Source organism: Molothrus ater, chromosome Z (assembly GCF_012460135.2).
Source record: "Molothrus ater isolate BHLD 08-10-18 breed brown headed cowbird chromosome Z, BPBGC_Mater_1.1, whole genome shotgun sequence".
In the NCBI taxonomy this organism is placed as follows: Eukaryota; Metazoa; Chordata; class Aves; order Passeriformes; family Icteridae; genus Molothrus; species Molothrus ater.
Window position 1 is genome coordinate 43,681,918 of NC_050511.2, and position 23,488 is coordinate 43,705,405.

The following is a 23,488-nucleotide window of genomic DNA, read 5'->3' on the forward strand; positions in this document are numbered from 1 at the left end:
TTTTGCAGCATCAGTGACAGGTCTGAGACCTGGGAAAGGTTGTTCCTTCACTGTCCACTCCCTGGATTCGTGCTGCCCATGCACCTCCTGAGTACATCTCTTGCAGTCTCTGCAGGATGACAGGAGGGAATGTGGTGCTGCTCTGGCTCCTCTCAGTGTGCATTCTGGAGTCCAACCCTGGACATGGGGAGAGCAGCCTTAAGGCTGCTCAGGGAACTAGTAAGTAAGGTTCCATGGGAAAATGCTTCTGAAGATGCTGGGATCCATCAGTACTGGTCACCACCTCCTAAGGGCACAGGGGCAGGCAAATCCAGACAAGGCAGAAGGCTAACTTGAATGACCAGGGATCTTCTGGACCTAAAAAAATGAAGGTGTTCATCCAATGGGAGAAGGGTCAGGTGATGTGGGAAGAATACAAATTTGCTGCTCACCACTGTAGAGAGAAAATTCCAGCTGACAAAGTTCAGCTGGAGTTGAACATTGCCAGTACTTGTGTGGGACAACAAAAAGATTTTTTTAGAATGAGTCAATAGAGAAAGGCAATGCAGAATCGCTCAGTGTATTGAGGGACCATGGCTGTGAGAATGATAAACTCCCACCTGATCCTGAACTTGTGTGGGATCTGTTGCTCCATCTGGATCCTCATGAGTCTATGGGGCCACATGGGATTTATCCAGAAATACTTAAAGAACTGGTTGATGTCATTGTGAGGTCTCTCTTAATGATTTTGGAATGGTCTTGGGCATCTGAAGAGATCCCAGTTGACTGGAAACTGTCTAACTTTCAAGAAGGGGCAAGAAGGTTGACCCTGGAAACTATAGGCCTGTCAGTCTCAGTTCAGTGTATTGAGGGACCAATTGTATTGGTAAAATAATGCAGAAAATTATTCTAGGAGGTATTGAAAAATCCTTGAAAGACAATTCAGTGATTGGTCACAACCATCACAACTTCATGAGGAAAAAGTCCTGCTTATCCAACCAAATTTCCTTTTAAGACAAGATGACCCACTTAGGTGATTGAGGGAAGCCAGTTGATGTGATCTTTTTGGATTTCTGTAAAGCTTTTGATACTGTCTCTCTGAGACCCTTCTGGAGAAAATGTCCAGCCCACAGCTGGATAAACACATCATGTGATGGGTGAGCAGCTGGCTCATGGGTCAGGCACAAAGGGCTGCAGTGAATGGGGTGACATCAGACTGGTGTGACCTGTCACTAGTGGGGTTCCACAGGGCTTCATCCTTAGCCCTGTGCTCTTCAACATCTTCATAAATGACCTGGACACAGGACTTGAACATATAATAGGTAAGATTGATGATACTAAACTGGGAGGAGACATTGACTCCCTCAGAGGAAGAGAGGTCCTGCAGGGAGACTTTGATGAACAATAGGTCTGGGGAACTATGAACTGTGTGAAATTTAACAAGGGCAAGTGCTGGATTCTGCACCTGGGATAGACTGGGAAATGAGGTGCTGGAGAGCAGCACAGGGGAAAAGGACTAGGGAGTCCTTATGGAGGGCAAGTTGAATATGAGTGAGCAGTGCCTGGCAGCCAGGAGGGCCAGCTCTGCCTGGGGTGCATCAGGCACAGCATCAGCAGCCAGGCAAGAGAGGGGATTGTCCCACTCTGTTCTGCACTGAGGCAGCCTCACCTCGAGTGCTGGGGGCAGTTCTGGTCCCTTCAATATAGGAAAGATACGAAGCTACCAGAAGGTATCCAGAAAAGGGCTACAAAGATGGTGAAGGGCCTGGAGGGAAAGCCAAAGAAGTGGCTGAGGTTCCTTGGTTTGTTCAGCCTGGAGGAGACTGAAGGGAGACCTTATTGCAGTCTACAACTTTCTCACAAGTTGAAGAGGTGGGGCTTGCACTGATCTCTTCTCTGTGATGACCTGTGACAGGATATGAGGGAATGGCTTAAAGTTGTGTCAGGGGCTGCTTAAGCTGGATGTTAGAGAGAAGTTCTTCACACAGCAGGTGACTGGGCACTGGAACAGGCTCCCCAAGGAAGTGGTCACAGCACCAAGCCTGACAGAGTTCAGGAAGTGGTTGGACAGCACTCTGAAGCACATGGTATGATTCTTAAGGGTGTTCTGTGCAGAGCCAGGAGTTGGACTTAATGATCCTTGTTGGGTGCCTTCCAGCTCAGTGTATTCTGTGTTCTCTGGTGGGCAGAAACTCATCCCTGTGGCCCTTGGTATTGCATTGTGGTCTGAGAGTGAGGAAACTGTCTTGTTTATTGACCAATATTCTTTCATCAGTTTCCTCTCCAAGTTAGCTTCCAAGGGGGTAAATATGCTGCAGAGGAGGAGAAGGTGTAGGTCAGTGGTACCTGGCATGGGCAGGGAGTGTTGCTGGAAAGACCCCAGACTGGGGTAGGAGACAGAAAGATGGCTACTTCTCAAAATCTGCCTTAGGAGCTGTTATGAATTTAGGAACAGTATTCCCCAATTTAATGTTCCCACTGAAACACTCCAAAACATGCACCATTTGCTCCCCTCCCCCTCTCTATGGGGCGCCTCCTCTCTATAGAGAGGAAAGCTGGAGGCACAAAAGGCAAAGATCAAGGGTTGAGATAACAACAATTTACTGGAAACAGTAAATGAAACAAGAAAATGAAGCGTAACAGCAACAATATTAATAACAGAGTGTACAAGAGAGCTGAATGATTCACATGCCTGCACTCACCATATGGAAACCAGCAATACCCTGACTGCTCCAACCCCTTACCTGACCAGAAGGGATGCCTCTCCCCCACAGCCTGTACCTGAGGTTGTATAATAACAGAATAACATCAGGCTCCTAGGCATGCTCCTTCTGGCTACTGCAAAAATTAACTGTCCTGGCCAGAATCAGTATGTTTTCCATCCCTTATGCTATACCATCTATATCATGTCCAGGCCCTACACTTCCCAGCTACATATATGTGTGTGTGTGTGTGTGTGTGTATATGTGTGTATATAAATGCAAGCGTGAGTATCATTTCCATAGTCAGTGGCTGTCCTTTCAAGATGTCTTTTGAGTTCATTTAGTCCATGACTGTGGGTTCTGTCTGTTCTAGATGTCTTCCAAGGCAGGAGGGCTGCTTGCTTTCACCTGGTTGCAGTCTGCATCAGGAGCTCATGACTGGTATATCTAAACAGCCCATATTCATTCTCCATAGTAGTTACGGCATACAGTGGCATTGCCATTCAGCAAACAGTATTGTACAATTGAACATTACAGACCGTTCTCACCCCAAAATTGAATCCTCTTGGGGTACACCTCATGCTTCCCTGTCCCTCTACATTACCCATCAAGTGCCATCAGGTCCTTGAGCAAAACCAATTCCATGAATGGATTTGCCTTTGCAGAAGGGTGGGACCAATCCTGACCATGTTCCCTAACACATTTCTCCTTCATACCACAGCGTCTTCATCCCCTGCTACAGTACATAGTAATTTTGATTGGGCAGGACCAGCTTGATTGGTAGAGCCTCTTGTATTAACTAACAAGGTGGCCTTTGCTAAATGCAGATCCCCATGTTAGAAGGTGCTACCCATTGCTTTCAACATTGCTGTCATTTTTAACAGTCCATTGTACTGTTCAATTTTCTCAGAGGCTGGTGCATAATAGGCAATGTGTTATACCCACTCAATCTTGTGCTCTCTGGCCCTTGTGTCCGTTGGGCTCCTTTTGAAATGAGTCCCATTAGTCCAACTCAGCTCTTTCTGGGGTGCCATGTTGCTGCAGAAGTTGCATCTCAAGGCCCAGGATCGTCTTTTGGGCCTTGGTGTGAGGCACGGGGTTCATTTCCAGACACCCAGTGGTTGTTTCCACCATTGTAAGCACTTGTATCACTTGCCTTGGTGGGTTTGCAGCAGTGTGATGTAACCAGTTTGCCAGGCTGCCCCATATCTGTGTTTCAGCCACCTGTACCCACTATACCAGAGAGGCCTTACCCTCCTGGCCTGCTCCATCACAGTGCATGTTTCACAGTTATGGTAACTGAGAGGCATGGTCCATGGCCAAGTCTGCCCCTTGGTCACAAGCCCGCATGGATGTTGTGTCTCTTCTCTGATAACCCGAGGCAACTTGAGCCCACTGAGACAGAAATAATTGGCTCTTACGTTGCCAGTGCAGATTAACCCAAGCCGCTTTAATCTTGGTGGCCTGATCCATCTCTCCATCATTGCGATGCTCTTCAGCAGACGGACTCTTGGGCACATGTGCATCTCATGATGTTCTTCTACAGCCAGCTTCTCTACCAGGGCAGCGATTTCTTGCCAAGATTCATCAGCCCAGGTGGGTTTCCCTCTGCACTGCCAATTGGCCTTTTTCTGTCAGTCCTGTCACTCCAACACAGCATTTGCCACGATCCACGAGTCAGTGTAGAGGTAGATTGCTGGCCATTTCTCTCGTTCAGTGATACCTAAAGCCAAATGGATGGCTTTCAGCTCTGCAACCTGATTTGATCCAGCTTGTCCTTCAGTAGCTTCTGTGACTCATCATATAGGGCTGTCTATGGCTGCTTTCTGTTTTTGATTTCTCCCTGTGATACAAAAGGAACTGTCAATAAAGAGATCATATTCCTTTTCATTTGTAGGTAGCTGATTGTATGGCGGGGCCTCCACAGCATGTGTCATCTTCTCTGATGATGATGATGATGATAGTCTGAAATTTTCAGCTTCAGGCCAATTAGTGATGACTTCCAAGATCCCTGGGTGATTAGAGTTTCCTGTTGAAGCTTGCTGTGTGGTCAGAGTAATCCAGTTACTCCACAGTGGCATGATGTGTTGCAGGGACTTCCTCTTTGAATATCCAGCCCAGCTCTGGCAGCTGGGACACCAGGAGGGGCTGTGTTTTGGTGCCAGTCATTTCTGAGACAGCTCCGACCCCTTCATAAGTCACCAGCATCTCTGCTTCAGTGGGGTTGTAACTCCAGAACACCAGGGGTCATTGTTGAATCTCCACATGTACCCTTTTGCCAGCGATTCCCGGAAGGGCCATTCTTCCCAGCTGCACTGTGGAGCATATTTTTTACATCTTGTAGTGTCCTGACTGGCTACTGCATGAGCAATCTCCTGTTTAATTTGTTCAAAATCTTATTATTGTTCAGGACCTTGCTTGAAATCATTCTTCTTTGGTATCACTTGACAGAGAGGTTTTAAAATCTGTCTGTAATCTGAAATACGCATCCTTCAAAAACCCACAGTGCCTGACAGGAAACACAGAAACCTGTGTTTCCTTCTTGATGGTTGTGGGGACATAGCTGCTGTTCCAGTGACCATGTCCATTGGAATCTGATGGCTTCCATCTTGCCATTTTACTCCTAAAAACAGAGTTTTCTGGGCAGGTCCCTTGATCTTACTTCGCCATGTGGCAAAACCAGCCTTCAGGAGGATTTGGATTGTCTTCACCCCTTTATCAAAAACTCTTGCTGTGTTCCCCTGCATGATGCTGTTGTCAGTATATTTTTTTTGCTGTCAGTATATTTTTTCCTCACATCCTTTTCCAGTGCAGTCTGGATTAGTCCAGGATAAATAATGGGGTTCTGTTTCCACCCTTGGGGAAGTCAGTTCCAGGTGTATGTCACACCCCTCCAGGTAAAAAACTGAGGCCTGCACCCTGCTGCTAAAGGAGTGGAAAAGAGTATGATAGCAATGTTGTTGGTGGCACCACCTCACTGCTTTCGGCTCCAGCTCATACTGAAGTCCCAGCATGTTGGGCACAGTGGCACTCAATGGCGGTGCGACTTCATTCAGGCCATGATACTCTATTGGTCCCTGGCCTTACACACTCACCATATAGGACTGTTAAAGGGTTAACAAGTCTTGCTGACCACTCCCTGGCTGGCTCTCCAGTTCACAGATCATCTCATGGATGGGGGTCACAGAGTCCCAGATGGTGCAGTCTTGTCCATGGTGCAGTAGCCATGTGGTAGTGATTGTATCTGTTGTTCTTCAGTCCTCAGCAGTCCCTAAACAGAGAGGTCCTCTGAGAGACCAGGCAAGGTATTCAGCTGTCTCATTTCCTCTGTCTCCAGAGCAGCTACCCCATAAATCCCAACAATGCCTTTTTGGGTCCTTGGAATACCCTCTTTTGGGGTAACCTATGCTAAGGATGCGCAGGGCCGCTGGGCCAGTCCCAGTGGGGTGTTTTTGCCATTCATTTCCAGTCATGCCCTCTCCACCTTCCAGTGCAGGCAGCTGTTGGGATCCCCGTGGCACCCCAGAAAGAGATGGATTCTGTCCCCACGTATCTTGGTGGCATCCGAGTACATCATGTGCTGGTGTGAGCTAAAGCCTTACACTCTTGGGTGTCTGATGTGCCCCAGCACTGGATCCACACGGTCCAGTAAATCTGATTGGCCCTTTCTTCTACCTGGCTGGGGCCTCTGTAGTTCTAGTAATAGTACATGTTGCTCACTTCTTGTAAATATGAGCTGGAGGTCCCTTCAAGAGGATCAGAAGTAACGTCAGCCCTTACATTAAAAATTAACTCTGTCCTGGCCAGAACCAGGACAGGAGGACAAAGTAGGAAGGACAGAGAAACCCTGTCAAGATTCACTTATAGCTACTTGTGAACTGGATTATTTGCAATACATTACATGTTAAATTAAGTTATTACCATGCAGATCACACTCTGTGTGGGTGTGAGATTGTTGCAAGTACAGCTTTTCTCTGACCTTACATCACAGAGAAAAAAATTTAAGTTTGTGCATCCAGACTAGATAATGTGAATGTCCCAGCAATATATTCCATTCCTCTCAGATCTGGTGTTAGTTTCCGTCTAATGGGATGTTTAAAAATTGTCTGTAAGACCGTCATTCTGTATGTCTTCTTACTTCAGACACAGAAGTTTTGTGTTTTCAGTATTTTCTAGAAGCATCCTGATAAATGAATGTAGAAGGTCATCTTTGGCTGTGAGATACATTTTCTATGTGGGAAGAAAGCAATGTGGTTAAGAGGAGGTGCGGTCAAGTAGGAGAATAGAAGTGAAAGATGTGTGTCTTCCCCACCTCTCTGCACAGGCTTGCTGGCTATATCCAGTGAGTGCCCAGATGTGCACCAACCCTGCACCCTGGGCTCTCATGAGCAAGAACCTCAGGAGGCCCAAGTTACTCCTCCTGTTGTTGAAGCTCAGTGGAAGATGTTGCAAGTCTTCTGCCCTTTTGCTCAGATATTTTCTGCAGGTCCAAGTAGTCACACTCCTCTCCATCTGTTGTGGTCCTGGCCATTTTGATAAGTGACCACACATTCGGTGTTAGCTGTGAGTGCTGTGCACTTGCTTGACTTCACCACCTGGAGTAGCTTTTCTGATTTGGAAAGCAGTACTAATGAAGTAAAGTTAAAAGGTGCAGGGATGGGGGCGATTAGAAGAGAATAGGGAACATCCTGGTTATCTTATCATGCATAAAGAATACGTGTTCCAATTCCTTGCCCATAGGAAAAAAAATTAGAAGTAAGAACAGCTATTTCAAATAGTGGAATTACTTATTATTTTGTATATTCAATGGCTGAGACCGATGGTAATTTAAATCTTCTTTCATTTACTAAAATATTGGAGTTAATTGCATGCAGAATGATAGCCCAATTTCCTAGAAAGGCTTCTTGGAACTGAATGTGTGCTTATGTACTTCTTACTGTGATGTGTGCTTTGCTCTGTGCACTGTGTGAAGCAAAAAGAGATTTATTACCTTAATTTCACTTTTTTTTTCCACTGCTCTTTTAGGAGTTTCTTTAAAGCCTTTTCACTTATTGGAGAAACTCAGGAACGTGAGAGAGTTTTAATCCACTTCTCCAGCAGATACTACCAGTGCAACCCAAATGCCATTTCTTCTCAAGGTAACTTTCTGATACTGAGGTCTTTCCGCACATACGGTGTTTGCCTGGAAAATGAAGCTGTGTAGTCACTGTGCCACTCTTTAGAGACTATCTCTGAAACCCTCAGCACGAAAGGTATTCAATATAAATAGGTCCTCAGTATAAATCCTCAGTTGTGGCACCTCCAGATTTGTCCTCATTTGTGGTTTCTGGTCTTGCTGGCTTTGGTGTGTGGGTGCTTGTACTCCAGCTACACTCATGTGGACAAGAATAGGTCCTGTGGCACGTGAAAGAGAGGTTGTTCACTTTCCGTGCTCCATTCAGCACTTGTATCTGCATGCACTGGCATCAGGCATGCCAGTTCTTGCCAGTTGTGGGGGTGAATTTTGAGTGCTGTATCCAGACCCTGGCATGGTTTCATCTCGACTAGCTAACATCAGTCAGAGTGCTTCTCCTTGCCAATGTTTTCAGTCAGTTTGGAAATAAATGATGGAAACAAACAAGCACATAGATCAAACCTGAGAAAACTGGGATTGCAGAAGGGGACAAACTGTCTGTTGGCGTAACTGCTGTGTTCAGCCAGACATGCTGGCAGAGCCTTGTGGCCTTGTGATTGCAGCACATGCTGATCACTGAAGGAGGAGGTTGAAAAAGAAGGCAATCATCGGTTTAACTGTACTTTAAGTTTAAAGTGTGAGAAAGAGCTGCTACAGTTGGAGGTACCGCTGCGCCTCCTTACGCCTTGCTTTGTGACCTACCCCTGTTTCAGTGAGACAATGTTTGGGCACTTCGCACCTCTTCAGCTTTACTGGCTGTCATGCAGGGGAGGGAGAAGGTCGGTAGTAAGACAGGATCTGCTCCTGTGCTATCTCTGTACTCTGCCTATTGCCTTTCTTATTTCAAGACACTGTAGGCAGTCAGATAGAACAAGTGCGTCATGTCTAGAGTGAAACAATGACTTGCCTGATGATGTGGCTGCCTTACTCTAGTCAAGACTGCAAGAGGAGTATTGCGACTTTGGACCCCGAGTAAGCATTTAAATCCTGCACACTTAACCCAGAATCTTAGTTCTACGCTCTGTTTGGGCACCACAATGTAAGAAAGATACAAACCTATCAGAGAGTATTCTGAAAAAGGATATGAAGATGGACAAAGGTCTAGAGGGGAAGCCAAATGAGGAGCAGTGAGATCACAGAATTTGCAGAGTCTGGAAAAGAGGAGACTGAGGGGAGACCTCATTGCAGTCTGCAGCTCCCTCATGAGGGGAGGGTGAGGGGCAGGCACTGATCTCTTCTCTGTGGTGACAGTGACAGGAGCTGAGGGAATTAGGAGCTGAGGCTCTGAGCAGAGCCTTAAAAGTTGTGTCAGCAGAGGTTTAGGTGGACATCAGAGAGAGGTTCTTCTCCCAATGGGTGGTTGGGCGCTGTAATGGGCTCTCCAGGGAAGTGATCACAGCACCAGCCTGACAAAGCTTAAGAAGTGTTTGGACAATTCTCTCAAGCACATGGTGTGATTCATAGGGATGTCCTGTGCAGAGCCAGGAGTTGAACTCCGTGATCCTTGTAGGGTGCCTTCTAAACTTGCTTGGGAAGGTTATTCAAAAAGGGTTTAAAGTACTACTACTTTTTCCTGAGTTGGGCACAAAGAAGAACTTGGCAAAAGTTCCCAGAATGTTCACAACCAAACTTTCCTAGCAAACCTTAGAAAATCAGGAATTTAAAACAAACGTTCAATCAAAATAAAGCATTTCACAGACCATTGACTTAGTAAACTTTACTCATCCAATCTTAATTACCCATATGTCAGAAAATGGAAATTAGGAGTAGAGAAGAGGAAAAATATACAAACATAAAGAGCAAAAAACAAGATACAGCTACTGGCCTGGATCCTAGTGTGGTTTCAGCTATCCAAAGACAATAGGGACACAACCACATGTCCTGGGGTCTGCTCTGGCTTCCTGTGGCAAGCAACCCCTGGGGGTACTTCCAGTCATCTGACCACCCCAGGGCTTGACTGGGGCTCCAGGGCAGAGTGTGGGGCATTGCTTTCAGTGTGCCAGTGATTAGTGGCAGTTCTGAACTAGAGGCTCCAGAGAGTGGGGTGTGGAGCAGTACACCATCCCATTTTCTGCAGAGCTGCTTCCCCTACACACGCATTTCAGTTATTTTGAGCCAGTAATCATTTTCTTCAGTCTCTCAGTCCTCCAACTCTATTCTGTGGTTCTGTGAATCTGACTTATTGCTGAGGGCCTTGGCCACAGGACCAGCTTAGAAGCCCCTGGAGTGCTCTCTATCCAACATGCAGCCAAGGCAGTACAAGTAACTGACTGTACTTCTCCAAAATTAGGTCTAATTGAGCTCTGAATGAGCACTAAGCCAGAGGGGAAGAAAAACAGGATACCCTGCTGCAGCCACTCCTTACACAAGAAAAAATATATTTTACTTTTCCCTTTCTGCACTGAAGTAAATGAAGAAGGAGGTATTGATTCAGACTGTACTATTGGTATTAGCAAGCTAAGAGTGATAAGCATGATTTCCTGTCTTGCTTGCCTCATCCGTGGGTGCTGCAAGACAGTTTTGAGAGTTACTAAAAGATGAAAGAAAGACTGTTTTGGTTTGCCAGCTGTGTGATGACCTCATTGTTCATTTATTTAATTATATGTACTTCTTGATAAAACAGATTCTTATGAAGGGAACAGACTCAGTTAATCTATGAGTCTCAGTTTCAGATTCTTAAATGTCCAGATGTGGTTTTGCATGTGACTCTAGTTATTTCTCTTTCTGCAGATGGAGTTCACTGTCTCACGTGTGCCATGATGCTGCTGAACACAGACCTCCATGGCCATGTGAGTATGCATAGCTTTGTGTAGACTGCTCCTATCCACACCATGCTGGGACTAGGTAGTCTTGTGGAAGTCCCTGTGCTTATGGCCTTCTTCTGAAGCCCCTGCAGACGGCAAACAGTGAGAAGGCTGCACTCCTAGGCTGTTGTCCTGGGCAGGCCTTTCCAGCATGCCTTGATCAGTCATGTGTAAGCTGGCTTTGCGATAATGTCTGAGCATACTCCCCGACCTTAGGGCCATCTTTCTGGTGTGCTTACCATCCTTCCTGCTGCAGGCTCTGACCAGGAAGCTGTGCTTGGGATTGGCTTCCCCTTTGCAGTATGTACAAACATGTGGGAAGGCAGAATAGAGATGGGAGGTGAAGACCTTTTGGGAAAGTCACAAAGGGATGATGATGTTTGCAGGCATTCAGTTGCAGGGGGCAGATCTGGTGGAAGCAGAGTTTTGCACAGACAAAGGATGGGTGTACTCCAAACCAAGAGAATGGAGGGGGGATGTGGGCATGCTGAGTGGGAGCCCTGTGTTCCTGTACTGCACACCTCACCCCATTGCCTGCCTGGGTGAAATAGTATTCTGGTTTGAGTTCTGTTAGTCACACTGCTGCAGGGTGCCAGCAGCCTTAGGATGGGTATTTCAGCACCCATGGTGCAATACACCAGCTATGCAAGGTATTCCCATGCTGATGGGAGGCTTCCTCTGCCCTGGAGTTAGGATGGATTGTGTAAAAACACAGGGAGCATGGCATTATAGTATACAAAAGCAGTGGCTTTAGCCAGGTAGCTCTGGGGCTTCTCTCTGGCCCTCCACTGCACTTGCAAGGCCTCTGCCAGGAGGATGTCTGTTGGGAACTCTTACACATCAAGGGTGTTGGATTGGGCAGCAGGACATGGAGGCATGCTGGTTCTATCTCAACGGGCTGCTTAGCCCCTTTGGTGGTGCAGGTAGTAAAACCAAGACTTGAGTGTTCACAAGGAGTTCTGAGACCCACCTCCAACCCTTTGTCTGCAGGTTTGGAAGCAGGAGGGGTAGGGAGTTGTGAAGAATTTTTTTCTCTGATGGCTTAGCCTTCCCTACTGAATGACTGGACGTGAGGCATACAGGAATGTGCTGCAGTTTGTCTCCTAGCACACATGGCTTCTCTTGAGGACACCTGAGTCCTTCTGCACAGGTATCCCACTCCCCAGAGTGGTGAGCTGCCTGGGGCTCCTGCTTTACAGACTGCCTGGCCTCACAGTCCAGGGAGGGAGACCAAATAATGGTCATGCATTAGCCTGACAGCAATTCCCATTGCTCCCTGCGATGCTTTAGTGGGCCATACTGTCTTCAATAGGTACTGGAATAAACAATCTAGCTCTGACCCATCATTGCTGCTGCTGACTCCGGTTGTTGCAGTGTAACTTTGGAGACTTATCCCACTGGCAGTTGACAGTGAGTTGTTATGTACATGCAGCTGTAGTATTTGCCAGACTCCTACTTGTATTATGTCCATGGGTGTACCATCGTGTTCCCTCAAACCCCTCTGATTTCCTCTAATTTTGGACTTCCTCTTACTGCTTTGCATTTTTCCACATAGGTGGTAAGTTTGGCGTTTTTGATTTGGAATGCAGCCCTTGCAGATATGCCTAATTGCCTGTTTCCTAACAAAGATAATGCTTTGCCCCATCCTTAACAGGATTCTGCTGGAGCAAATGAGTCACAGGGCTTGTCTTATACACTGTGCTCTATTTGTTACTGACATACTGATCATAAGCACAGACATTTCTGTTTCACAATCAGCTCCACTGCTTGTAGGGCTGTAATGCAGCTGCTCTGTCTTCAGTTCACATTTGCCTTTAACTCTTGTAGACAAACTCTTACTTCATCCCCTTTATGTTCCCTGTCTTGCCACACTTCTATTTGTAACTAAACATTTTTGCTTGATGTGTTTTGGAAATGCATGCTTGCTTCTCTGCACAGAGGTCATCACCCACATTGATGCTAGAGAGTTTTGAGGTATCTGTAGACTACCAGGAACATCTTCTGGAACCTCTGTGGCACTGTATGAAGATGTCAGCTTTGATCCTGCAGCAAAGCAGCAATTTGTCTGCAATGTTGGTTTTGGTCAGCATGGGGAAGCTGCCAACTGCTGCTTGGAGGAAACAAATAGAAGTAGACTGAAGTTTCAGGGAGAAAGGAAAGCATTTGTAAATTTTGTAGACCAGCTCCAGCCTGCACCTGAAGACTGAAGTTATAAGCTGTGTTCTATAAGCTTTGTAACCATAGAGCCAGGGTTACAGCCCATCTGTGTTTTCAGGAGCCATCCTTTTGTGGGAAGCCATGAATTGTTCCAGGGTTACTGCTTGCCTTCTTTCTGTAGGTTTGTGCTGGCTGCAGGCCATGGGATGTTCCTTATTGGCAAGGTGAGGCTGATGGCCAAGATTTGGTGGTTTTCCTGATCAAACATTATGGAAGTGAAATAGAGGATATGCACTTCAAGCTGTCGTGTAATTCATAACATTGAATGGCCTGTATTACCAGCTAAGGGCACCGGTCCTGTGTTAATTTGGGCTCCTGGTCCTAGCCGAAGACAGAGTTCACACAGAACTCATCTGCTGTATTTCTACAGACAAAACATGCCCTGACAGTGGAAAAGTCTTCACTTCCATCTTTTGACTGACAGTGGTGCTATCCTCAAAGATACCTGTCACAGAGCCCTATTTTCCCCTCCGTCTGTACCGTGTTTCACAGCTCATCTCAGGCTGCTTTCCTTTCCTCAGATATCTTTGGTGTCCTTTTTCATCAATGCAGTGTTGTAATTGTTGCCTGCTCACCAGGCTCCCTGCACACTAAGCAAGGCCCTTCTAACAACTAGGGGACTGAGTACAGACACTTTCTCTGAGGGGTGATGAAGGCAGGGATTCAACAGAAGTTTAGGGCAGCCTCCAACTTCTGTATGTAGTTTGGCTCCTACACAGACATGTAGGGACAGCCAAACTGTTCCTTTCTGTTTGTGGCTTATTTGGTCAACTTTCAGTCAGAGACTTGGACAGGAAGAGAGAAAAGAGAGCGAGCCTATGGAAATGACAAAGCAGCTTCAGCCTGTGAATCAGAAAAGGTAGTGGCCATGCCTGGGCATCACACTCCAGCTCACAGCAGTTGCCACTGAAAGGGGACATTTGAAATTGTAAGGGAAGGATCTAGAAAGGGCCTCAGTCACCTGTTTCCTGGTGCCCCACAGCAGATTTAAGTAGTGCTTTTCCATCAGAGACTGGTAGAGCTTCTGGAGACATGGGGATATAAGGCACCATGCAAATATGAAAGAACTTCATAAGAACTTCATCCTTGTCCTCTTCATTACCCCCAGTATTAAGCTGGGGTTTTTTGGGGGTGTATGTGGGCCTTTGGGTGCAAAAAGGTTCCCTTTTCTAGCTATATGCATACAAGGACGCTCATCTAAGAGTAATCTCATGAATGCTCATAGTGCTTAGTGCTGCCTGGCTTGGGCTTAAAGGAAAGCAGGAAGATGCATTTAATTTGATGTTTGTTGTTCCTGTCATTATGGAAAGCAGCAGGAATATGATGTTGTGTTTCTCTGACACTCCTTTCAGAACATTGGGAAAAAGATGACCTGCCAAGAGTTCGTTGCTAACCTCCAGGGGATGAACGATGGCAAAGACTTCCCAAGAGGGCTCTTGAAGGTAAGGAATTAACTGCAGAACGTGGGTTTCATTTCTATTGAAAGATGGTTCAAAACAAAACACCCATCTTGCATTTTCTGAATCTTAATTGTCAAACATGACAAGTGATGGGCCACATTACTCCTCCCAGAACATATATAATATATAAAATGTTTATTCTCTTGTTTTCCCTCTTGCGTTCACTTGATAGTGAAGGCGACTCTCAGCAGTACAGAGGTGAAACTGAGCTGCGGCAGGTCTTGCCCCAGGGCTGTGTGCTTTGTAAACTGTGGTCATGCCAACCCAGAGTGCTGTCTCCTGATTACAGCGGACAGAAGCAACCAGTTGGCTCTGAATGTGAATACATTAAAGGCTAAGCCTGATCACTGTGTACAATCTGGAAGGTGTGTGTTTTTTTTCATCAAAGGTGCTTTGGGGTATTCACATTAGAGCTGGAGATGTAATTTCAGATTATAATGTGCTGTCTGGCACAGGCTGTGTTGCTTCAGCTTTTGTTCATTAAGTTTGTGCTAGGAGTTAAATCTGAAGAATGGGGGAAGAGGCTGAGCAGGACAAACCTTGTTTTATTGTCAGTAATAATGAGAATGTTTCTCTTCTTTTTTGTCTGATTGCTAGCACAAAACAGCACTTTGTTTGAATGAAGACAAGCGTGCATACACTGGAGTTCATAATTTATTTATTTTTTGTAATGGAAATAAAAATAAGAGGCTCCCACATCAGAGAGCTGACCCAATGCCTATTGAAACCAACCAAATGAGTTGCCATCTCTTGTGTGTTTTGTGTCAGAATAGTTGTGAAATACAGATTTACCTGCATAGTTGAAAGCAGCAGAGTTTGTCTTCTAGTATTGGTAATTTCTTCATTTTCTTAATCTTCTTCAGGGAGATTTTTGTTGGACCTTCCTGCTTCAGTTCTTACTAAGCAATGGGGAATATTAAATTTTAGATTTAATGTCTTTAATTTTTGAATCTGTATATCTGTCAGCAGCCACAAGTAAATTACTTTTTCCCCCAAAGGAATCTTGTTTCTCCGTTTGCCATAGAGGGATGTGTTGAGATTAATTTGCAGGCTAATTACAGCCCTTACTGAATAAATAGATCTCCAGATTGTGTTTAAATAACCTGAGTGTACTGACAAGAGACTTCCAATGGTTCTCACCTGCTGTTTGTTTTCCTCCTGACAGAATTATGCAGCTGGGGCTGTACCTTCATGTTTAGTGCTCACCTGCTAATTCTAAGGATGTCTGACTCTTCACTCAAAGCAAATACCAGGGCTCAGGATTTTTTGGATATAGACAGATGGAAGAAGTTTGGTTTTGTTGTCCCATGTTGCTTTAAGGCTTTCTGCCCTTTTCTGTGTGCTGCCTTGATGTCTTGGGGACAGAGATGGCACCCAGCTTTGTTTTCTCATCTGGCTTGTCTGAAGATTTGATAAACTGACCCTTGTTTTTTAATTTATTAGTGGAGGAGAGTGGAGTGAGTATGAGTAATTGTACTACTATGTTCACAGCAGCCATGCTGCCACTAAATGTGCGATTACAAAGAATTAGCGGAAATTGATTTTTGCATTAGTCTCAATAAATTAAATTCACAGCACCCTTCTTCAGCACAGCACCAAAGTGCATGTGGTTTGCTGCTGCATTAGCTGTGTAGCCACTGAGCATGGGTGAGGCTGCAAGCCTTCTCCCTGCATCCTTGCCCAGCTGCTTGGGAGAGGAAGAGTGGTTTCCACACGGTGGCAGTGTGTCCCTGTGGGAGTGAGGTCCTGAGCACCCACTGGTGACTAATGCAGACCTGTAGTGAAGCAAATAGGCTTTTCTGCCTCTGCAGTCTCTCTATGTTCTCCTTGTGGCCCTGCTGCACCCTTGTATGAAGCTCTGCAACTCTGCTGAGCCCCAGAGCAAAGCTGAGCAGTAGTGGAGGGGAAGGAAGGCTGTTCATCCAGGGCTTGTGAAGCTCTGTGCAGCATTTATTGTGGATCCAGTTCTCAGAGTCAGGGGTGCAAATGCAAATGCTTGTGCTACCCAGGACAGCTGGTTGACAGGCATCAGTCAGATGTTGCCTTCAGTCAATCCCTTCACTCTTTGGAGAGTGTCCCTGGATGTTTCGTCTGGATAGGAAAATAGCACAACAAGGGACAGACATCAACGTGTGAGGAGGGACACACTTTCATGTGATCAGCCTCAGAAAACTTGGGACATTGGATCAAGTTACTCCTTTCTTTCACCTCCCTGGGGGAGCTATCTCTATGTTTTATTACAGTTTTTTTCCAGTAATGAGAACACTTTTGGTACAAACCACAAGGCCTTCATGACCTGATTCTCTGTATGTCAGTAGTTGTGCTTTAAGAAGAGATTATTTCACTCTGGTTTGAAAGTAGAAATGAGAAATGCTAACGTGATCTTGCTCACCTTGTGTCTTGCTGTCTGAGCAAGAACCTCATGATTACAATGTAGGAGTGGTTTCTTTCTCGCATGCTCACACCAGCTTTTATCTTCTGTAGTGATACCATCTTCACAATTATATGCTAGGGAATTGTACTGTGTGACCGTAGCCTTCTTCAGAGCTGGGCTTCACAAGATTTTCTGGAATGAAGAGGAGATTTGCTTGGAAAGAGCCTAATTTTGGCCATACATTCTTGCTTTAATTCCTAAGGGCAGTGTGGTCCCCACAAATAAAGTGCTGGTATGGTGCTGGCCACAATGTTTTCCTCTTGTCATTTTTGTTGAGGAAGATGAAACAGGAAAGCCTTATAAATATGATTCTTTGGCAAAAGATTTGAGAATATAGAAACTTTAATGAGATTGAAATGAAAGCAAGCTTTGAGATCCCTTAGTTACTGAACAACAGGAAAACAATGGTGTGGCCAATTGACGGTAATCTCTTTTTGATGAAACAAAACCTTCTGCTTGCAGACAAGTCCAAAAGTCAGAGCAGACCCTACTAGCTTGGCAGAAAGGGTCTAAAGAGTAGTTTTTAAGGTTTGAAATGTAACCCAGTATGGTAATGTAGTGATTCTATTCAACACAAAAGATTTATTGTATTGTAATGAGAACTTCACTCTCTTACCCCTTTTACTCTCTTATGCTTTTGCTCTCTTGCCCTTTTATGCTCTTACCCTCTCATCCTCTCTACCCCTCTGTTCTCTTGGGCCTGCTCCGAGCTGTGGCTGGCAGCTCCAAGCAGGGCCACAGCGCCCAGGCCCTTGGCAATAAACCGCAAGTTCCATGACCTGGCTTCAGAGATCTCTCGTCTCTGCTGTCCTGACTGTCCTACCCCCCGTTGCTCTTACAATTTTGAGACAAGGTGTGTGAAGGTCCACTCCAGGAAGGTGGCATTAACAAGGCCTTTCATATGTAAGGAGAGAATGTGTCTTCTGTGGCCCACAGAGACCCTGCAAGAAGGCATGAGGACATGGATCCCTGCTTTTGTTAGGCAGTATTCTGGGAGGGGTACTCTGTTGTTAGGCTGCATGCAAAGTACCACCTGTCCTGTGTAAGTAAATGTCCTCTGCATTTACAACACACCTCATTCATGGAATCGCAGGCATCGCTCAACCTCTGACATGGGCTGACCCATGGTAGTGGTGCTGCCTCATGCAGTGGGGAAGTCGTACCTGGCTATGCATCTTTTGGTAGGAGGTGGTACCTCTTCTCTGACCTGTTATACCATCTGGGAACGTCCATCGTGCTGAAGGACCTGGGATGCACTCGGCTAGACTCATCCTTTCAGGGACTGCTGATGGAGATTAGATGCCAATCCTGCATAAAAAATCTGCTTTTTCTCAAAGGGTGTTTTTTGGGTAGGCCTTATCTCCTGCAGAAGCACTGTAATGAAGTGACCAAATTAACTTGGAGTTGCTGGTGCTGAACTCTTCTGAAGAACCTGTCCTTAATTTCCTAAATGATCTGAATTCTTGATTAGAATTTCTGGGATATGCAATTTCCTATAGAAGCTGCAAAGTAGGGTTTATCTCATGTTGCTGTCAGTTCCCTCCACTTCAATTACAGGGTGTTTTTGCCACTGTCTTTCTGCCTTCTCTCGCTCTTCCTCTCTTTTTTTTTTTTTAATTCCCTTTGAAAGCCCTCCAAAGCAAATACTCAATTCAAAGAGAATTAAATTCATCTTACTTCATGGCATCTTACTTCATCCATTCCAATAATTGCAGGTATTTAGCAGAGGGAATGAACATCAGGTGGCTAACATCTCCCTGCACAGCCTCAGTCCCCCTTTATGGAGAGGAACTCACACTAATTGGACTGCTGTGTCCCCCCTAATTGCTCTCATCAGAAGTCTCTATGCTCTTCATCCATTTCATGGCTTTTTGGCAAGAAATTCCCACCTTCGAGTGAAACCTGATTGTTGCAGTGTGAAGTTGGGGAGATAAGAGCGTGTGACAGCAATCCAGGATGGCCCCAGGAGGACCACATTGACTGCTGTAAAACCCTGCAGCAGTGGGCAGAGGAGGGAGAGGACCAGATGCCTTTGCTTCACGGAATAAGAAACAAGATGTAGCTCCTTGTCTCTTCCCCAAAATAAAGTTTTTTCTCTTCAAAATACTTCTGATGGAAATAGTATTTTTGGGCCATTTCTTATCTGTATGAAATAGAAGATCCCGTTACAGAGGGCCCCTTTCAGCTGCTAGGAGACAACAGAGTCTAATCCGGCAGTATAAAAGTCAGGTAATGCAGGATTAATTTTCTAATCCTTGTCTTAAACAGTTATTTGTGAAATCATACTTTCACTCTCAGAGGAGCCACAGATCCATAGGGAACTGTAGGTGACTGTAGGGAACACCTGGCTTGTCTTCACTCTTCTCCATCCTTGCTGAGAACCTTCCTGCCATGATAACCTTTGTTTCCTTCAACTTAGAGTTTTTTGGGTGTTGTCATTTGTCCTATTCAAGAGCAATAGCCATTTAAAGCATTCCTATGCAGAACTGAAAATTGGACCAGGTTATGATGGTGTGTGTATTGCTTTGTGTCCCTTGAATTACAGAGGTTTCTGACATGTTCCTACCCTGTTGAAATGCAAATATATTTTCTTTTTGCATTTCAGGAGCTTACCTCAGTGCGTATAAGAAGAAAAATGTATAATCTATATATTTTTTCTCAAGTCAAACCCAGATATTGAGTTGAAGAAAACCTTATAATATTAAAAGCCTAATACCAGCTGTCTCTGAGCAGGGAAAGCAGAACTTTAAACAAGGCTTAAACCATAAAATGTTTTGAAGGTGATCCAAGAATTAGGATTGCTCTGCATAGTCTAGGGGTGGTATGAGGGATTGCTTATCTTACTAGGAAGCAGACTGGATTTCAGGATGGACCTGTTCTGCTTTGACAGTCTGCATTTCTCTGAATTATTTTTTGCTCCTTCAACCTTTCACCTCTTTACTTTCCAGTTGTTATTCAAAAGATCTCACGTAGCCTACCAGGCTTTTGTGTCAGCAAGGAGTGAAACCCAAGCAGAGTCAGCTAAGAATTTCCATTGCTACTGGCTGCAATTATGTGGCTCAATACCAGCTTGATAATGAACATTTAGGAGGTTAATTTTCATCTATGAAGGCAAGCTGTCTGTGGTGTCTTGTCCAGGTTGATCAGACAAGGGAATTATTTGATGTCTGACTTCTCCAGCCTGTTAGATAGCCAAGGCCATCAGTTTGTCTCCTACTGTAACTGAAATGCGTAGCAGGTCCCAAGGATGAATGACATCTGTCGAGTGTGGAGGATACAGACTGGTAGTCTCCAGGAATGATGCATTCTACCATTTTAAAAGAGGAATTCTGGCCTCTTTTCAGACTGGGAATTCTCTAATACAATGTCACACATGCATTTTGGTCCCTATGACTTATTACTCCCACCTCCATGTAGGTAGAAAACAAATTCTGAAAAACATTCTTTGATCTTCCACCCACTGATCTGCTTGAAATTTAAGTTCAGTGCTGCATCTCAAGGGAAGGAAGAGTACAAATATAATTTATACCATATTGAAAAAAAAAAAGGAAGAAGAAGAGAGAACATTCCTTCCACCAGCTTTAGAATTATTGCTGTATAAATCTTTGGTATTCCTTCCTTCTGTTTGTCGTCACACTTTTCAAGTAGCATTGGACTATTCTCTCTCTGACCCAGTTACACTGTTTTCTTTCAAACAAGAGTATTAGGCTGCTCCCTAAATTCAGATTTTTTTTCTCCTTTCCTGTGATGTTAAATGGAATATTTAGTTTCCTTCCAAAGTCATGCTTTCTTGGATGATTAAGTATTCACAGGATCCTCGTACAAATATGGGTTAAATCCAAGGCACCAGTTTTCTGTCCTGTTGACAGATGGGTTCTGGAAGGTGTCAAGAGAGGTAGGAAGGATTTAATCTGCTTTTGGGGCAAGGTAGCTGGACATGACTCCCTAGGTAAATGGAATTGTGGAGAAAAGGTATGTCAAAGGCTATGCCTATTTTTCCCCCTTCCACAGTGCAATGCCTACAGCCACAGGTGACACCAGCTTGTAACCTGTGTGGATCTTAGAGTGGCCTCAATTTCCTTCCTCCCTGTCTCTCCTCCCACTTGTATCTATTGTGCCCCTTGTGCCCCCTCTCTTTTTTTTTGCCCCCATCCTTTTGCCTTCCTCCTTCCTTCTTCCACTCCTCTCCCCCGGACTTCCTTGTCCTCCCCTTCCTTTTCCTCTTTTCCTTTTTGTTGATGTTGTGTTTGCTATTTGAGTCATAGAGAAGCCTGGGATTGTATTTCCTTTTTTTTTTTTTTTTTTTTTTTTAATGCAGATCTCTAGGCTGAGGGGTTTATTTCAGTGGTCTTGACTCAGAGCATGCTCACTGCAGGGACAGAGGCAGAGGTTGTTTGCCGCTGATCTGAGATAGTTTGTAGACTTTACATCTGAGATAGTTTGTAGACTTTACATCACTTCTTCAGTCACTTTCCTGTGGGTTTCTGTCACAGCTATGCAGAATTTTAGGGTTTTGATGCTTTTATGGATTTTTTTGAAGTGCTGCTGTTTTCTGTAGCTCCGTTTGTCAGCTTTAAATTAAGGAACTTGGTGGTCTGTGTTAGTCTGCATACTGTATGGCTCACTTAATTTCTGTGAGCTCTGTTGACAGCAGATGATAATTCCTAAAAGGAGGAATTCAAGAAGAGGAATTTTTCCCCCTTGGATACTATAGTGCTTTGCCAGGAAGTACAACAGCTAGTCTGTGAAACAGCTGTTTTCAGATCTGTTGTGAGGAATATGAAGATGGCTGAAGACATCTCTTTACTTGCAGTGCTGATCAGGATAGCAGGGTGCATGATTTCTTTGCATCCCTGTTATTATACAATGGCTTGTTTTCATTAAAGCTGTGATCTCCTATCATTCTCAGCAGGACACTTACCATAGGAGTGGTTTCTTTTGGCACAAGATACACTGTGGTTCCTAGAGACATAGTGATACCAGGATTAATTTGATCTTCCACCAGTTGTTGTGGTTTTGTGATTTTGCTCACTTCTAGGTGCTTATTGATGTAAAAAGTCAGTTGTTAAGATTTGTGCTTTGACTGTGAGCTGTTGGCTGTGGATGCTCTTTCAGCCTTCTTCTCATGTAACTTAAACCAGAGATAGTTCAGTTGTTCTCATGCAGTCATACCTTGTTCTCCCATCATTCCAGCTGTTACCCTGCTAGGATTCCTGTTGACCTGGTTGCTTGTGCATGTAGAAATTAAGTGGCTGCTCTAATATTTCTGCTGTTCGCAGGAGACATTTAATCTTGATTGTCAGCTCCCCCTAGTCAGCAGACCTCAGAAATTGTTATCTTAATATTACAGGAATTTTACTGTTGATCAGTTTTAAGCTCTAGTTCTGTAGCCATTGTTTTAACAATAGCTTATCTGTCAGAATTGACTTTCCCTTTCCTTCTTATTTTGGGGAGAAGGAAAGAAAACATGAAAGAAAGAAACACGAAGGATGACGGAAAGATTTAATGTAGTTTATTTAACAAACAGCATTTAGTGGCAGCATTAAGTAATTCTCCCTTTCTGTGCTACACAAATATGTTACTGGCTTTTGAGGCTATATTTTAAGTATTTGATGTGCATGTGTTTATGTATTTTGTCAGTTTGTGTTGTTTGTATTTGTAATTGACATCAGGCTTAAATGATTCGAGAGGATTCTTGTGACTTTGTTTGAGGACATTGGAGTTCTTTAGATGCAGTAATGTGGTCCTTAGGTTTGTACCCCAAAAGCCAATATTGAATTTTACTTTGAATTCTGCAGTTTTTCTTCTTATGTTGTTGATTCGCTGAATGACATTAGGAAGACCAAGCAAGGACTGAGTACGTTTTGCCTCCCAGGGAAACTTGACTGGTGGGAGGAACAGATGGGAAGGAGCTTATTTCAGGGTAAGTTGGAACAGCTGCCCATTTCCTCTGTGGGTGATGGGGTCTGACATAGTGCCTTGTGACAAGACAAAAGCTTTTGTATGGTTTTAAAAGGATGAGGTGGAAGGAATAATAGAAACTTTGGTTTTCTGTTCCTGCATCTGTTTTGACCCAAAGTTTTAAGTTTTCCTGCTGGTTTATGGTTTGTTCCTTAAAGGAACTGATTGGGAAGGTCCCTATAGGGTCACAGTCCTTTTGGTCACCCCAGTGGTGTTACTGCCTAAAGGAATATTTACATTCTGCCCCTTTCTGATAACCTCTTTGCCTGACCTCTGAACAAGAGGAAGATTCTGAATTCTTGAAACACTTGGGGTGTCCCCTGGGTGTGGTCAGCTCTGATTTTTCTGATACTTCACAGCTATTTCAGACTTTCTTCAAAAATGTTCTTTCTATTCCTCTATTTATGTTAATAAAACACTTTTCCCTCAGAAATTCCTGTTGCTCAGTTACAGACATAAATCAATCCTGTGTGCATAATAATTTGTAAAATGGTGGGTCTTCTCTAATGTCAAAGCATGGCCTTTCCCCAGAATAACCGTGAATGTGTACACAGAATATTGGCTCAGTCAGGAGTACAAGATTGTATTATCACTTGCAGATGAAAATCAGGGATGCTAATGAAATCTAAACTGAATCCCCAATCTGAAGATATTTAAGGCTTCAAATGTGTTCTCTCAGGAGGCTCTCTTTGGGAGAGTATGAGCTGAGAAGTGTTTTCTCAGAAAACACTGAAGAAAGAAGAAGAAAGAAAATCCTT

The 23,488-nt window shown here is 44.6% G+C and overlaps 1 protein-coding gene across 2 annotated transcripts in view; it reads left to right on the plus strand.

The window, feature by feature from the left end:
• PSD3 (pleckstrin and Sec7 domain containing 3) overlaps positions 1–23,488 on the plus strand; it is a 115,998-nt gene that overhangs the window by 42,820 nt on the left and 49,690 nt on the right. For both annotated transcript variants that reach the window (XM_036402951.2, XM_036402952.2), the window contains 3 exons: positions 7,707–7,819; positions 10,585–10,643; positions 14,228–14,317. In XM_036402951.2, the coding sequence (XP_036258844.1) occupies positions 7,707–7,819; positions 10,585–10,643; positions 14,228–14,317 (262 nt within the window). The remainder of the gene's footprint in view (positions 1–7,706; positions 7,820–10,584; positions 10,644–14,227; positions 14,318–23,488) is intronic.